At 37.5% G+C, this 16,882-nt stretch overlaps 2 protein-coding genes across 6 annotated transcripts in view; both read left to right on the forward strand.

Moving 5' to 3' along the window:
• plxnb3 (plexin B3) overlaps nt 1-3,324 on the forward strand; it is a 73,606-nt gene extending 70,282 nt beyond the window's left edge. For all 5 annotated transcript variants that reach the window (XM_056265271.1, XM_056265272.1, XM_056265270.1 and 2 more), the window contains exons 29-35: nt 22-188; nt 349-509; nt 1,415-1,562; nt 1,729-1,793; nt 1,903-1,978; nt 2,787-2,861; nt 2,940-3,324. In XM_056265271.1, the coding sequence (XP_056121246.1) occupies nt 22-188; nt 349-509; nt 1,415-1,562; nt 1,729-1,793; nt 1,903-1,978; nt 2,787-2,861; nt 2,940-3,044 (797 nt within the window). In that variant the 3' untranslated portion in view covers nt 3,045-3,324. The remainder of the gene's footprint in view (nt 1-21; nt 189-348; nt 510-1,414; nt 1,563-1,728; nt 1,794-1,902; nt 1,979-2,786; nt 2,862-2,939) is intronic.
• Nucleotides 3,325-9,645: 6,321 nt separating this feature from the next.
• srpk3 (SRSF protein kinase 3) overlaps nt 9,646-16,882 on the forward strand; it is a 36,093-nt gene continuing 28,856 nt past the window's right edge. The window contains exons 1-6 of the mRNA XM_056265282.1: nt 9,646-9,729; nt 10,155-10,266; nt 11,435-11,826; nt 15,808-15,916; nt 16,121-16,208; nt 16,296-16,383. Coding sequence (XP_056121257.1) covers nt 9,714-9,729; nt 10,155-10,266; nt 11,435-11,826; nt 15,808-15,916; nt 16,121-16,208; nt 16,296-16,383 — 805 coding nt within the window. The 5' untranslated portion in view covers nt 9,646-9,713. The remainder of the gene's footprint in view (nt 9,730-10,154; nt 10,267-11,434; nt 11,827-15,807; nt 15,917-16,120; nt 16,209-16,295; nt 16,384-16,882) is intronic.

The raw sequence follows: 16,882 nt of genomic DNA on the forward strand, positions 1-16,882 counted from the left end.
TGCTCCTTGCAATTGCTGTAGAAACTCCAATGCTGGAGGGAGAGGAGGAGGAAGGCCTTCGGCTGTGGCATCTGGTGAAGCCGAGCGAAGATGCCGAGATCCCCAAACACAGGAAGAGCAGCATGAGAGAGAGAGAGCGGGCAAAAGCTATTCCTGAGATCTACCTTACACGACTGCTTTCCATGAAGGTTAGTGAGATGTTTGTGATTGAGTCATCTTTAAAACGGCACACACAAACACACTTCAAACGGATACTGCCGCTGCTTATGTTTGTTTGAGATCTGTCTTCTGCTGCTGACTGTCAGTGTGATTGAAAGCTGCTCTGTGTTTATAAATGTGTATCTTCAGGGCACTCTGCAGAAGTTTGTAGATGATGTCTTTGTAGCCATACTGAGTACGAAACGGCCTCCACCCATCGCTGTCAGATTCTTCTTTGACTTCCTGGACGACATGGCAGAGAAACACGGCATCGATGACCCAGAGACCGTTCACATCTGGAAAACAAACAGGTCGGCTTTAATGCCTACATCTATAAAACTATTTAATTAAGGGTTTTGAGCTGTACAGCTCAGGAATTTTGATTAAATATGACATTTGAAGTGGACATATTTTTGTTTCACTTGATTGATAGTTTTTTTTTAAGACATTCATTTTGTCATTCTATGGTTCAGGGAATTCGGAAATGTGGTTTTCAGGTCTAGAAAAGTATTGGGAGTTTTTATACTGTATGTGTTTTTTTGTATAATTTTTGTATTTTCTCAAAAAAAGTTTTTAAATCTTGCCCAAGAATCTTGATTTACTGGTAAAGTGATGGATATTCATTGGTCAATAGGAGAGGAAATCCATTTTTCATCCATTTCATAAAGTACAAATGCAATTTCTTTTCTTGTTGCTCCAATCTAATATATTTTATTGACTAAATATAGAATAAAACATGCTCGCAAGACATGTTGATGTCTGATTTCCGACGGAATCGTTCCTTTGAATGCGTTCTTTTCAGTGAAAGCGGTTCACAAATTGCTCTGTATGACTCATAAAACTGGTCTGAAGTTGAATCATTTTTAAATCCATTTATTACAAAGATAATTGAAAAGCTCTGGAAATTTGTGCAATCTGAAAATGTCTATAGTGAATAAAAAAATGTGTACATATTTCCATTTTGTAATATTAATAGTCACTGTCCTTGTGTAAAGTTTGCTAAGCAAGCAAATCAATATTTTTTCCCCCCAATCAGTTGGTCGAACTGGTTCAGAAATTGGTCTGAATGATTCATTAGTGAATCATTCTGAATTTGAATTGATTTTTAGAAATCCTTACTCTGTGATTGGAAAGGTCTTGGAGAACCCTCATGTTTCTCTGTTCGTTATATTAAATGTTAATTTAAATGCACTCTTGTCTTCCCTCCGCCTTACAGTTTGCCTTTGCGTTTCTGGGTCAACATCTTGAAGAATCCTCAGTTCGTCTTTGACGTGCAGGTGACGGATAGCGTGGATGCCGTCCTTTCCGTTATCGCACAGACCTTCATTGATTCCTGCACTACATCCGAGCACAAAGTGGGCCGGGTCAGTACAGCAATTAACCTCTTGACCTCTCTAGCTGTGACCTCATTATGGTCGAGAGTGTGCATGTAGAGCGAGAAGATGAACAAGGGCAGGAAAGAGAAAAAGAAAATGAGCTCAAAGATGCCGTAGTATTGAAAGGAGCTCATTGTTGTGTCTTGTCCTTCAGGATTCTCCAGTAAATAAGCTGTTGTATGCCAGAGAAATCCCACGATACAAGCAGCTGGTGGAGAGGTGAGAAGATCTAAACGTTATACAGTGATACGGCCCTTTTCAAACACACTGAAATGGATGCAGGAAGTTGATGATATTGCGTGCTATAAAGCTTCTTCTTCTCCTGCAGGTACTACAGTGACATTCACAACGCCGTGTCCGGCTGTTACCAGGAAATGAATTCAACCCTCACAGAGCTGTCTGGGGTGAGACTGAATTTGATTCTGTTTTAAATGAAATTCTGACTGTGTTTTTACATTTTAACAGACAGCAGGGTCCAAAATGATGAAACCACATTGAGAATCTGGGATTTAATGTCTAGTTTAAGGGTCAATGATGTGACACTTATTAGTTGTTCTATTCATTTATTAAACATTACTTGAATACATGCTGATCATGTTTTTAATTTCTGAATTATTTTGATTTATTTATTTATTTGATATGTCGTGGTGTGAATTTAAAAAAATATATTAATTCATACTTTTAATTTAATAAATAAATTGATTTTAGTAATAAAAAAACACGTCATGTGATGCGAGAACTTTTTGAATTGTAAAATCTTTTTACAAATTTAATTCATTCTTGATATTTGTAAAATAAACAGCTTTTCATGTGGTGCGAGATCTTTTTGAATTAATTGTAAAATATTAAATTATATATTTGTTGAGGGTCAAAAACTCATGTGGTGTGGTTTTGAATAAATAATTGTAAAATATAAAAAAAATATCCTTTGAATTAATCATTTTTGATATTTGTTTTAAAAAAACACCATGTCATGTGGTTTAAACTTTTGAATTAATATTTTTTAAATTTGTGCTATTTGTAAAAATAATAATTATGGGGTGCAACAAATTTTAAACATTTAAAAAATTTATACATGTATATGGTAAGAAAAATGACATTATTTTTGGGTTTTGAACTAAATTTTCCTTCCTTTTTTAAATGTTTTTCTCTTTCTTTATCATAAACACTTAAACTTGCTATTTTAAGTTTCTGATGACTGTCTGTTTTTAGAGCTTTGCATCCGAGATGAACAGTTTGGTGGCGTTGCATGAGCTGTACAAATATATCAACAAATACTATGATCAGGTCAGTATGGGACTCAAGCTTCTTATGTTGTATGTGTTAGAGCAAATTAATATATCTCTCATATTGGATTATGTGCAGATTATCATGTCTCTGGAGGAAGACGCTGCGGGTCAAAAGATGCAGTTGGCATATCGGCTTCAGCAGGTCGCCGCCCTGGTGGAGAATAAAGTCACTGACCTTTAGACTTTGACCTTTTGTCTAAACTCATCAATAATCACATCTGAGAGAAATCAGATCAGTGCTTTTCGATTGATCGGCTGATGTAATGCTACCACTACGTCAAACCCTTGCGTGCTTCCACAGCCGTTCACATAAACTTGCTGTATATTCTTAACAAAATGGAACAGAAAACGTCACTATCATTCGATAAATCCTTAATGGGATTTTTATTGGAGAAGGATTGCTTTTCAGACTGAGACTCTGAACTACTCACAGGAGTATTGAGTGTGTGTGTGTGTGTGTGTGTGTGTGAGAGCTTGTATAATTGTGATGTTTTGTCTGAAAGGGTCTGCTGTATATGTGAAGTTTACTTATTTCAAATTCTCTGACCCAAGTCTATTTTAATGACACTACTGAAGCAGCTCTCACGTTTTGACATGCTAAGACACATTTTATATTGTTTTTACTTCCATTCAAGTGATCTCAGATCTACTGTATGGAGTTTCATGAACTGTTTCAACAAAACCCCATCACGTTCAACCATTACAATCACGTCAGCGCTGTTGACAAGTCCCACATGTACTTCTACTGTACATGGAGTGTTTTGTTCCAGGGTTAGAAATGCTCTGCTCCTCCACTATCAAATCCTAAATTCAAAAGACTGTCCTTGGCCGTGTTGTATTAACCTTTTATACTAACATTTCTACATTAGTATTGCAGATCAAAACAAGTATTAAGCTTTTACAGGGACCGTAGTGTAAGTCTATGCACACAAGTGCCAGAACATGTTATAAGAGCACAATATTTGTGTGCGTGTTTTTGTGTAGCTTTTTGTTTGCATGCAAAAGAAAGACAAACGGTCACAGTTTTCAAGTTTTCTGCTGTTGTTAGGATCTCAAATCTAGAATTTCTCACACAGGAATACAAAATTGTTAAATGTGCTCATCTGAATTCTGATTTGTAGCCCTATAGCCTGGTCAACTTTAGTTGATCATAACGTTAATGCACCTTCACGCCCAAGATTTGTGATGGACCCCTGTAAAATATGGGTCCAGGCTACATTTCACTCTCAAATCAACACTTTTTTTAAAAAAATAATTAATTATATTTTGCACAACATATTTTTACACTTTAACTAATATATCATTATTATTTTTTGCATTGTATCGTAATTCTTGTAAAAAATGTTTTTCACAAAATTCACAAAAACTTAATGGTCCTGAAAAAGGTTTTTTTTTTTTTATCAAAATTTTTCGGTAACACTTTACAGTAAGGTCTGATTTGTTAACATTAGTTAATGTATTAATGAACATGAACTAGCAATACATTTATTACAGTTTTTATTCATCTTTGTAAATGTTAATCAAAATACAGACATTCATTGTTCATGTTAGTTCACAGTGCATTAACTAAAGTTAACAACAACTTTTGATTTTAATAATGTATTAGTAAATTATGAAATTAATACTAAGATTAATAAATGCTGTAGAAGTATTGTTCATTCTTAGTTCTTGTTAACTAAAGTAGTTGACTAATGTTAACTAATGAAACCTTATTTGCAAAGTGTTACCAACATTTCTTAATTATTTGATTTGATTTAAGCATGAAATAAGCCTTTGCAGTATTTGTGAGATTCACCCACACTTACACATGGCATTGATTTCCTAATGCTTTGAATTTAACAGCACAATAGAGCACAATTCTCAAAGATTCAGTCTCATGCGGGAAAATTGCAGCTGGAATGTCCAGTTTCTTGGGAGGTATTAAAACATTTTGGGTTGACAAGTGAAGAAAAGCGTCTTTATTCGCTTGGTCCCGATGATTTGAAAAGCAGCAGTCGGCTTGAGAGTTGTGTACATCAGACACTGAATAGAAACTAACTTATTATATTGTAAATAATGCTTATTTATACATGAGCGCCAAATGTGCCTTCTTTGTTACTTTTTATAATGTCTACCAAGTAAACATGCTTGACATTACTTGCCAAATGGAGAAGAAGATGAACTGTGGCACAGCTGTTGCCTGTTGTAAAGAGTCTCAGGATTCTCAATGGATTCAGTACAAACACGTAATTCATTTCTAGTTTGCCCTACCAGCTCATTTCCTGGAGTGATCTGTGTTCACCGTGATGATGATGGAGTAAATTGGAATTTTTTTTTTTTTTTTTTTTGTGCATCTGTTCTTTTTAGCTGCTTATAATTAGTTTTTTCCTGAAGCACTTTGTGTTTACATTTTGGCTTATCCATAATGTCTAATTTTTTTGTAGTTTTGATCATGAAGCTGATTTCATGTGCTTCAACACGGTCCCTTTTGTGTATAAAACTGAAAATAATGGATTTAATGCTATCTAGACATCTCAAATGTATTTTTTGAAGGCTTCCCTGTTCCTGCATTTATTATGTGATTTTGAGCTATTAGGCTTCATCATAATAATGTATGCACAGGGTTGGGTTTTAAAAATGGGAAACGTATTAGTTTTCTCATTCTGTGTGTTTATTATCCTGTTGTTGAATGTGTTTGGCCTCTTGGTGTATTTTTCTGATTATTATAGGCTGATGCATGCTTGAGATTTGATTGGATTTTCTGATTGGGGTGCTTTTTGAGAGGTTCACTCGATGGACTGCGTTATGAGTGCATGGCTCTCATAAAAACACTGTCTGAGAATGTGTGCGTGTGTGTGTGTGTGTGCATGACAGTTTGTAAGTAATTGTAGCGCTTCATACATGATGTTGAGGTTTTTTTTTGAGTAAATCTCCTGTTATGTACACTTTTCTCTGAGAGAATCCAGCAAAATCTTTTTGTACAGTCTTGCGATTTACTGTTTTGCCAATTGCGTGGATTACAGCTTTGTATCTTTGCAGATAAACAATTCAGACCGTTGTTGGTGTATATGGAGCCCTTGCCCGGCACCGAGTTTTACACAACTTTTATACAAGGGTTCAAAAAAAATAATAATATATGGTAATTTTCTAATGAAGTTGGGGGTTAAAAGAGAACTTAAACCCAGTCTAAAGACTTACTCTTTTGTATTTGTATTGTGTATAGTTTGCTAACAATTGTGTATATGTGCCTGTACATATTGTGAAGAGGACATGTTCTTCTTGGTTTCTTTCTTTTTTTTACTTGGACAGAGTTACTCTCTCCAATCAGGAGAAATTGGGAGCCGAAATGTTAAAATGAGTGAAATGGAAATTTGTATCTGGGAAAAAAAATAAAGCTATAATTTTAACAGTGAAGATGTGTTTACTGGTTTGAATTTTGTATATCTGTTGACATCAAAACAAAAGAGTCTGGGACAACGTCTGCGTCCGAAATCGCATGCTCTCTTGAGTAGGTGCTAAAAAAGTATGATATATATATATATATATATATATATATATATATACACTCACCGGCCACTTTATTAGGTACCCCATGCTAGTAACGGGTTGGACCCCCTTTTGCCTTCAGAACTGCCTCAATTCTTCGTGGCATAGATTCAACAAGGTGCTGGAAGCATTCCTCAGGGAGTTTGGTCCATATTGACATGATGGCATCACACAGTTGCCGCAGATTTGTCGGCTGCACATCCATGATGCGAATCTCATGTTCCACCACATCCCAAAGATGCTCTATTGGGTTGAGATCTGGTGACTGTGGAGGCCATTTTAGTACAGTGAACTCATTGTCATGTTCAAGAAACCAATTTGAAATGATTAGAGCTTTGTGACATGGTGGAAGTAGCCATAGGAGGATGGGTACATGGTGGCCATAAAGGGATGGACATGGTCAGAAACAATGCTCAGGTAGGCCGTGGCATTTAAACGATGCCCAATTGGCACTAAGGGGCCTAAAGTGTGCCAGGAAAACATCCCCCACACCATTACACCACCACCACCAGCCTGCACAGTGGTAACAAGGCATGATGGTTCCATGTTCTCATTCTGTTTACGCCAAATTCTGACTCTAACATCTGAATGTCTCAACAGAAATCGAGACTCATCAGACCAGGCAACATTTTTCCAGTCTTCAACTGTTCAATTTTGGTGAGCTCTTGCAAATTGTAGCCTCTTTTTCCTATTTGTAGTGGAGATGAGTGGTACCCGGTGGAGTCTTCTGCTGTTGTAGCCCATCCGCCTCAAGGTTGTGCGTGTTGTGGCTTCACAAATGCTTTGCTGCATACCTCGGTTGTAACGAGTGGTTATTTCAGTCACTGTTGCCCTTCTATCAGCTCGAACCAGTCTGGCCATTCTCCTCTGACCTCTGGCATCAACAAGACATTTCCGCCCACAGAACTGCCGCTCACTGGATGTTTTTTCTTTTTCGGACCATTCTCTGTAAACCCTAGAGATGGTTGTGCGTGAAAATCCCAGTAGATTAGCAGTTTCTGAAATACTCAGACCAGCCCTTCTGGCACCAACAATCATGCCACGTGGCCGGTGTATATATACACTCACCGGCCACTTTATTAGGTACACCGATCAACTGCTCGTTAACACTTAATTTCTAAGCAGCCAATCACATGGCGGCAACTCAGTGCATTTAGGCATGTAGACATGGTCAAGACAATCTCCTGCAGTTCAAACCGAGCATCAGTATGGGGAAGAAAGTTGATTTGAGTGACTTTGAACGTGGCATGATTGTTGGTGCCAGAAGGGCTGGTCTGAGTATTTCAGAAACTGCTAATCTACTGGGATTTTCACGCACAACCATCTCTAGGGTTTACAGAGAATGGTCCGAAAAAGAAAAAACATCCAGTGAGCGGCAGTTCTGTGGGCGGAAATGCCTTGTTGATGCCAGAGGTCAGAGGAGAATGGCCAGACTGGTTCGAGCTGATAGAAGGGCAACAGTGACTGAAATAACCACTCGTTACAACCGAGGTATGCAGCAAAGCATTTGTGAAGCCACAACACGCACAACCTTGAGGCGGATGGGCTACAACAGCAGAAGACTCCACCGGGTACCACTCATCTCCACTACAAATAGGAAAAAGAGGCTACAATTTGCAAGAGCTCACCAAAATTGAACAGTTGAAGACTGGAAAAATGTTGCCTGGTCTGATGAGTCTCGATTTCTGTTGAGACATTCAGATGTTAGAGTCAGAATTTGGCGTAAACAGAATGAGAACATGGAACCATCATGCCTTGTTACCACTGTGCAGGCTGGTGGTGGTGGTGTAATGGTGTGGGGGATGTTTTCCTGGCACACTTTAGGCCCCTTAGTGCCAATTGGGCATCGTTTAAATGCCACGGCCTACCTGAGCATTGTTTCTGACCATGTCCATCCCTTTATGGCCACCATGTACCCATCCTCTGATGGCTACTTCCACCATGTCACAAAGCTCTAATCATTTCAAATTGGTTTCTTGAACATGACAATGAGTTCACTGTACTAAAATGGCCTCCACAGTCACCAGATCTCAACCCAATAGAGCATCTTTGGGATGTGGTGGAACGGGAGATTCGCATCATGGATGTGCAGCCGACAAATCTGCGGCAACTGTGTGATGCCATCATGTCAATATGGACCAAACTCCCTGAGGAATGCTTCCAGCACCTTGTTGAATCTATGCCACGAAGAATTGAGGCAGTTCTGAAGGCAAAAGGGGGTCCAACCCGTTACTAGCATGGGGTACCTAATAAAGTGGCCGGTGAGTGTATATTAGTATGAATGTAATCTGGACGTACTACAATTGACATGTTGTCATTATCATGTGACCTATACCAGCATCAGTTACGTCGCTTCACTGCCATTCACAAACCCTCTCCCGTGGCCTCATGGGATAGTAAAGTGTCCATCATAAGCACACTTCAGAATCTCATCGGAATCGGTAGTAGGTCATCCTGGTACTTTTTGCATACCTTTTTATGATTACTGTGAATTCAGACATACTACTTTTATCACATACTATTTTTTGCCTACTATATAGGGAAGTATGTGATTTTGGATGCACCCAATTTTTTAAATGGATGGATCCCACAAATTCTGAACCATTTTCATGAAAATTAGTAACACTTTTGGTACCATTAGTTAATCCTTTAACTAATCTTAAGTAACAATAACATGTGTTTGTACATTACAACAGTTGTAATACAACTGTTCATTGTTAGCGTATACATAATATAGCCTAATATATAACCTTTGATTTTAAAAATGCATTAGAAATCAACATTACCTGAGATTAATAGATGCTGTAGAAGTAGTGTTTATTCATGTTAACAATGGAACCTTATTGTAAAGAGTTACCGAAAATTGTCACACATAATTGACATATCTTTTTATTTTGTAGTCACAATAATGAGGTGGAAAAAATATGTTTTGTGAATGTGCCTAAAAATATAAATATAGTGGAAATAGGTTAAACATTAGGTTACTACAGTATTGGCAACAATAAAAAAAAAAAGAAAAGGATTTTTGTTCAAATTCGGAAAATTCTTCATGAAAATTATGACATAATTGCTTGCTTCAGATAGATAATTTGGAAAAAGACAAGGCTTTAATGTCTGAGGTGAAAAATGTGGGTTTTTGTTATTCAGAAATCAAAGAAGCCAAATAGTAGAACTAAGTTAAAATTGTATCAAAATATTATTTGGTGTTTATTCTATGTAGGCTTATATATCTGTGCATGAGCTGCTGTCAATACACTGTGCCTCAGTGCGCATGCGCAGGACCAACTGAAGCGAATGTGCGTTCCGTGAGGTGACAGCTGTCCCGATGATATCGATGAACGGTGAGAGTGTTTTTATTAAAAAACAGCCAAACAGCCGTAAACATATTAATGTCTGTGGATGTGTTATGTGTTTTGAGTATAAATGAAACAGTGTCTGCTTGTCGGAGGGTTAAAATGACGCTTGTTTTGATGACTAGAGCCCGTGTTAGCGGTAAAGCTAAGCGCGAGCACGTTTAGAGGATCTAATGTTTGGATTTTCACAGATTGTTCTTTTCGTATGAATTAATCGGTGGATAATTGATAAATACATTGGATTAGTAAAGTCATATAGCCCGTTTACGATGAAATATCCTCGATCTGATTATGCATGTTGCTGGATTGCCCTCCATTAGTTACTCATACATAGTGAATTGGGGGTGGGGGTGCCTATGACAGCGTGTCTAATATGTATTCTGTTATATGATATTCTCTCTGATGCATGGCAGTATTCAGCAGTGATAACAGCCTTCCCCAGAACAGCCACGGCAAAAAGCAGAAGAAGAAAAACAAGAAGCACCGCAAAACAGCAGCAGTGGAGATCTCTAGTTTGGAGCTGGGGTGAGTGTGTCTAACTGGGCAGAATCCAGATCTGGGTTTCTGCTCTGTGAGATGCTGCTAAAAATATATAGGAGGGTGGCCATGGGAGTCACTTCTCCAGATAAGCATATTGACTCATGGCCCTCCCTCCCAGTCCATGCACGTGGAACCTATTTTAACACATCCCTGAAAAAAAAAATCTGAACAATACACATCATGGATAAGAACCACAGATCATGTACAGATATCATTTTCACACATTTGTTAATTTAGTACACACCAAATTTCAGTAAAGACTAAAACGGTCAAGTAAGTAAAATGACAAACTGTTCAAGGGTTAGTTCAACCCGAATCAAAATGATCACATATTTTACTCACCCTCAAGCCAAACACAATCGTCGTTATATAAAAAAACGATCCTGTCATCACAGTCTGTAAAAAGGGTCCATGGCAGTGCTGCGATTCAGATTTTCGGAAGTAGGCCGGAATAGCGAGAAGATGTAGAACAGATGTGTATGTGCTTCTCCTACATAAATATCACATGCTCTTAGTATCGTATTCTAAGAAGACATTATATTTACACCATCAGCTTCCATTACTGTTTATGCCAATAACACAGACAGAAAATGGCATGCTTTTAATGTTGCACTGAAATATCATTAATATCAAACAATGTTGCTCTATTTTGACAGAATGTCATTGTGTATAATGTTCATGTCTGCCATTATAATATCCACGTTGCTCTCTAGATATCATCATTCATCATTGGAAAAAAACCATATTGGTTGACCACTGTTGCTAACCCCTTTAGAAGTATTTGTTTAATTGTTTAATAAAAGCTAGATAGACTGAGACACAGTGTGGCTTTATATTAAGATGGTGCATTGATGTTTTGAAGCGCACAGATGGTCAAAGAATATGTATTTCGAGTGAGATCATAAGCCCTAGATATGAAAGTCACCGCTAGAGATTGCTTATGAAAAGTAGTAGCTGTTGATGTATTATTTATGAAGTAGTCATCAGTGATGCTTGATTATAAATAGTAACATTCTGCGCCTTTAAACATGGCTGTGTTTGGCATAGACAATAAAGAAGTGACGTAATGTAGAAGAATGTACTTTCACACAGGATGCCAACCACCCGATGTTGTATTAAAACACCACTTCTTCTCTTTTTTATTGCTCTTCAGACCCCAGATCCCCTCCTCCGATGAACTGTGCCACATCCTCACCATCCACAGACCCGCCACCCCTCCAGAGTCGCCCCCTACGCCTCCGTTAAACCTTTCCCAGAGCCCTCCAGACCTCCAGCCTCCAGCCCCCCTCCCTCACTCCATTCCCATCACAGTGGTTTCCTCACCCAGCGTCCTCTCGTCTCCAGACACACCTTCCACTCCCGTTACACCTTCACTGGGCCTACCTTCAGTTCTCTCCACGACTCCTCCCACTCCACAGGACCCGTCCAATCAGCTGACCCCACCACAAGCTTTGAGCCCTCCCCCTCCAGACTTTTCCCCGCCCCCAGCAGAATTACTCGGGTCAGATGACGAGGAGCAGGAGAATCCGTCAGATTACTGTAAAGGTAAGATTATCATCAGAAATCAGTTTTAAATTGATATTTTCTGTATAACCAATTTTAAAGATACTTATTGATCCTATATATAAAGTTGTTCAACCTAAAGAGATGGGCGATATCACCATAATCTAACAACATGATATAAGTCTCAGAAATATGTATCTCATCACAGTTAGTTTGTGGGGAAAAAAGAAAATTATTAAAATATTAGCCCTCTGGGGCCTAAGGTGTTTTTGGGGTCCTTGAGATGTTTGAAAGACTGCAAAATTTCAAAATAAAAAATAAAATAAAAATGATATATATATTCTACAGAAAAGTTAGAGTTGGAAACATCTTAAAAAAAAAAAAAATCCTCAAATTTTATATTCATGCAAATTGTATAATATCCAAGGTAAACATTTCTAGTAATTGTGCAGTTAATTCTCATTCTGCATTTTCGGAAAGTTTGGGAAGTTTTGGTTCAGATCATTTGCGTTTGAATAGCGCATGCTCTCCGTGGGCGTGTTCACATTAGCAGATAATGAGCTGCGAGAATGATAATGAGAACGACTGACATCTCTCTCTTTTCATACAGATTACATAAACAGAGAATATTTGTTTTTTTATATAAATTACTTCATTTAAAAGAAGAGAATTCAAGCTTTATAAAGACATATCTCTCGTGCCTGTGTGACTGAGTATTCGCTGAGTTACAGTTGATTTTCGGACGTGTTTCAGAATAGACTTCACTGACAGAGAGAAGGCAGAACTCGCATCATGTTTATTTTTCTTAATTTGCCGAAAAGCTCAACACTTTGTTTTTATTGTGAGTATACACAAAATAAATAGACACTTGACAGGATCGAATGATGTACAACACTTATATGTAAGATCAAAACCAACAGAGTATTTTGAGTCTCTTTTGCACTGATAAGAAAAAAAGCGAGCTGGTAACGCCGGCGCGCCTGCCGACCCCAGGGGATTAAACCCTATGAAATGACTGTTTTTAATAATCCAGTGAATTGAGTATTTTCCAAATGAAAAGCTCATTTTTATTTGGGACATTGACGCAAACCAAAAAAATGATATTCCTAACAAAAAATACATCTGGTGTCAGTGCAAAAAAAGTGTTATTTTAGTATTATATATATACTTTTAAAGTTTTCATCAAAATTTTGATTTGGTTTTAATTTTAGTTAAATTTTTTGTCATTTTGTTATGTGCTTTTGTCATTTCTATTTTTTTTTTTATATTACTGTTTAGGTTTAATTTTATTTTTATTTCAGTTTTAGTTTTGATTTATTTCCAGTTAATAATTTATTTCAGTTAGTTGCTAAGGCAACATTTCATATTTTCGTTTTAAGTTTTTCATCTAATATTTATATTTATCTTATTTCAGATTTATTACAATTAACTAGGGTTGGGTACCGTTCACATTCCAACCTGGAATTAGGTACCCAACGGTAACTTTTTTCGGTACGTTACTCTCTGTGAAATAACAAAACATTTATTTCAGTGAAAAAAATAAGTCCAAACCTCTCAATTTAAATATTTCTTTTCCATTTATTTAGAAATATTACACATTAGACAAAATAATCCTCTACCTCCAAAAACCGTCCTTACAACCTCCAGCCTCAATAACTGTAAAGAAACTGTAAGTAATTTATAGAAGTGTTATTATGCCAGAGGTGCTTGGTCGCTGTCTGCCATTGTCTGTGATGTTTGTATACTGTAATATTTACCCGTAGTGGTTTCATACTAGGGTTTCGGACATTTCTCAATATTAACGTTACTATTTGTTTTACATAAATAACACGGTATGGAATTTCGATGCAGCCATTGGCTCAAGTGTTATGCTGTCTTCACGTGCTATCGGAAATTTCCTACTTCCCACTTCTAAAGTCGGGATTACGAGCTCATCGCATTCAAAGTTTGACTTGAGAGGGCGTTCATGTAATGATTTTGTTTATGAATTTAACTAGGATTTAACTATCGTAAAAATATTTACGATAATTCCGATAGCGTGTGAAGACCGCATTAACTCACGTTAGCATCAACCAACACAGTGAAAGTTTTCTCCAACAACAACTTATCAAATTAACTAGGTTAATTAATTACCTGAAGATGTTGATGTCCACGCCTCACTGATGAACATATTCGGTTTTCAGTAAATGATGATTGGTAATAAAAGTTACCAATAGACCAATTTCCAGCCGACGTCACAGTTACGTCACGGCGCTAGCTGGTGGCAGAACAAAGGGAAAACTGGAGGCGGCAAATACAAACCAGCACAGATTCGGCTACAAAATAAGGATCTTAAATTATTCTTCTTATTATTAAATGTCATCTTGTTGTGTTGTTGGGTGCAAGAATCAATGAAAAATGAATATGCTTTATCTGCAATTTTTTATTTCTAGAAAATATTCACCTCATTAAAATTGCACCGTAATGTCACTCTTTACATTGTCGTCTTCATCGCGCTGGCTCGGCAGAACTGCGGATCGTACCACACAAGTCTTGTACTTGACCATTCAGCACATAGTTATAGGCATCTAAAGATTTATATGCCCTCTGTTTCTCTATCGGGTAGGTGTAGAAGTCAGGCCACTCAACCGGAGGTAGCGTTAACGTTAATCCTGTCAGATCCTCAATCAATGAGTGTAAGGGTCGGCCAATCTGGTTCCGTGCGTTAAAATTAACTTTTGCAAAAAACAATCGCGGTCCTGGAGACCGAGTGACCTTGCACATTAAGATAAAATCGGATTTTCTCCAGTCATTGTTAAAAACAAGCTAACAAAACTTGCAGACTTTACGTTAGTGAAGCGGCCAGAGGGATCGTTCTGCCACCACCTAAGCTCCGCCCACAGAAAAACGTCACCATGTTTACCAACTGAAAATTGGTCTATAGACCATTAAAGTAAAGCAAAATTCTCAGCGCTAACAATATATATTAGTATATCTCATTAAACAACAAATTTAACCCAATGTAATATTGAAATTGATTTCTGCACATTGTAATGTCATTTTTTTCTGAAAATTGTTATTGTATACATATATTGTACATATATCTGATTAAGCAATCTATTAGCAACCCCACCCACCCCCACACCTGACCCACCCACTTTTTAAACCAAAGTTACGCCACTGGCGCCAATGGTCTGCTGATTGTTGTTGTTACACTTTACAACAGTTAATTCAAATGTCCACTTTATCTTTAACATTTGGCACTTCTTTACGATAGAAATGCTTGTGTCAACTTAATTTCTTGAACAAGAACATGTGGACATCAAAACATGCAAACTCAGAGCAAGGGTTTAAACTTTTAATTTGAAATCACAATAGACAACAAAGCACTCCGAAACCTGCAGTGCATATAATTATTTAATTGAATCGCAGCCTTTGTGATTTCACAATAACAATATAACATATCGTGCAGCGGCTGCAGCCTTAGAAAACGGTCTAATATTGCGGTCCGTTGATTCTCGTCCGTGGAATGTCCCACTTCTGATATTTTACTGGTTAAACGACATGGGTAAATTGCAATCAAGGATTTTTTTTTAAATCGAGAGCTCAAATTTAATTGAGAAACTGTGACATCCCTAGTATCTTGTAACGAATGTCACTTCAGTTCTACTTTCCGAGGATGAGACCGAATAAGCACTGTAAAAGGATTTGCCACAAACTCAACTTGCCACAATTTGCCACAAATGCTGATATCACAAGACCGCTTTCACCTCAACGAGAAATATCGTCATGCTACACCCTTACCCTAACACCCCTAAGTTTCAGTTCTCAATAATATCCCTGGTGCAAAACAGCTTCACCTTATGAAACAAGTCTTATAACAGTAACAACTAATATTACAAAACAAATGTTTCCATCTCTGATTTCTGATTGAATGAGTTGCATTCAAAGCTGTTGTAAAATAGATGCTATATGCGTTATTATTACAGCAGTAATGAATGATAATGACTGGTTGAATGAATGCCATGTAACAATTTTTTTCAGGAGGATATTATCCAGTGAAGATTGGAGACTTATTTAATGGCAGATATCACGTGGTCAGGAAACTGGGATGGGGTCATTTCTCCACTGTATGGTTGTGCTGGGATCTACAGTGAGTATTTTACATGCTGGGATCTACACGAATCCTAATCCCTGAGATTAAACTGCTGGAACTAGGTGTGCAATCTCTAAATATTGATATGTAAGCCGATGTCAGATTGTGGATAGTCAGCCAGATAGTCATGTATGGATAGCCATCCGCACATGCTGTTTGACTGTGTGTGTGAATTCAACAATATATGAAATTTGTCTGTAGACGGAAACGGTTTGTGGCACTGAAAGTGGTTAAAAGTGCCCAGCACTACACTGAGACTGCACTGGATGAGATTAAACTACTGAAATGTGTAAGTCTGAGAATTGAATACATTAACCATTTTAATTTAATTTTAAAAACAAAGATGAATGTATATTCTGACAGAGTTTTTCTTTAGGTGCGAGACAGCGACCCCACAGACACCAAACGAGAGAGGGTAGTACAGCTCATCGATGACTTCAAAATCTCTGGTGTCAATGGTGTTCGTATCCTTTACTGCCTGTCACGTGATCAACATGCTGATGCTCCTCTGTTAGCTGTAGAAGCCTATACCATGAAGCCAGTTTAGGTGGCTAGCCAGGTATGTTTCAGTTTAGTTTGCGCCAACCCTGGGTTTTAGGGACTATGAAAGTGGTTTGGCTTTTAGCAGTGTTCATCGCTATAGTAACTTATGCTCCACGGCAAGTTATGTTCCAGGTAAGAGGTTGCAAACCGAACTTGGACCAATCAGCTGTGAGCAAAGGATAAAGTCACTCCACCTGTTTCAACTCCAAATTAAAGGTCACTACATAGCAAATGATTTTTAAAGACAAAATCGTCTGGCTTTTAGTAATGCTTATTTAGAAGAATAATTTTGTATGATTTAGATATTATTTATGTGATTATTATACCCTTAATCTATCACACATGTACAATTTTAGTTAATCAATTATTATTACGCAGAGTTTAAATGAATAAATATATAAAGGTAATATAAATACACTT

Source organism: Rhinichthys klamathensis, unplaced genomic scaffold, assembly GCF_029890125.1.
Source record: "Rhinichthys klamathensis goyatoka isolate OS25496 unplaced genomic scaffold, OSU_Roscu_1.1 h1tg000231l_1, whole genome shotgun sequence".
NCBI lineage: Eukaryota > Metazoa > Chordata > Actinopteri > Cypriniformes > Leuciscidae > Rhinichthys > Rhinichthys klamathensis.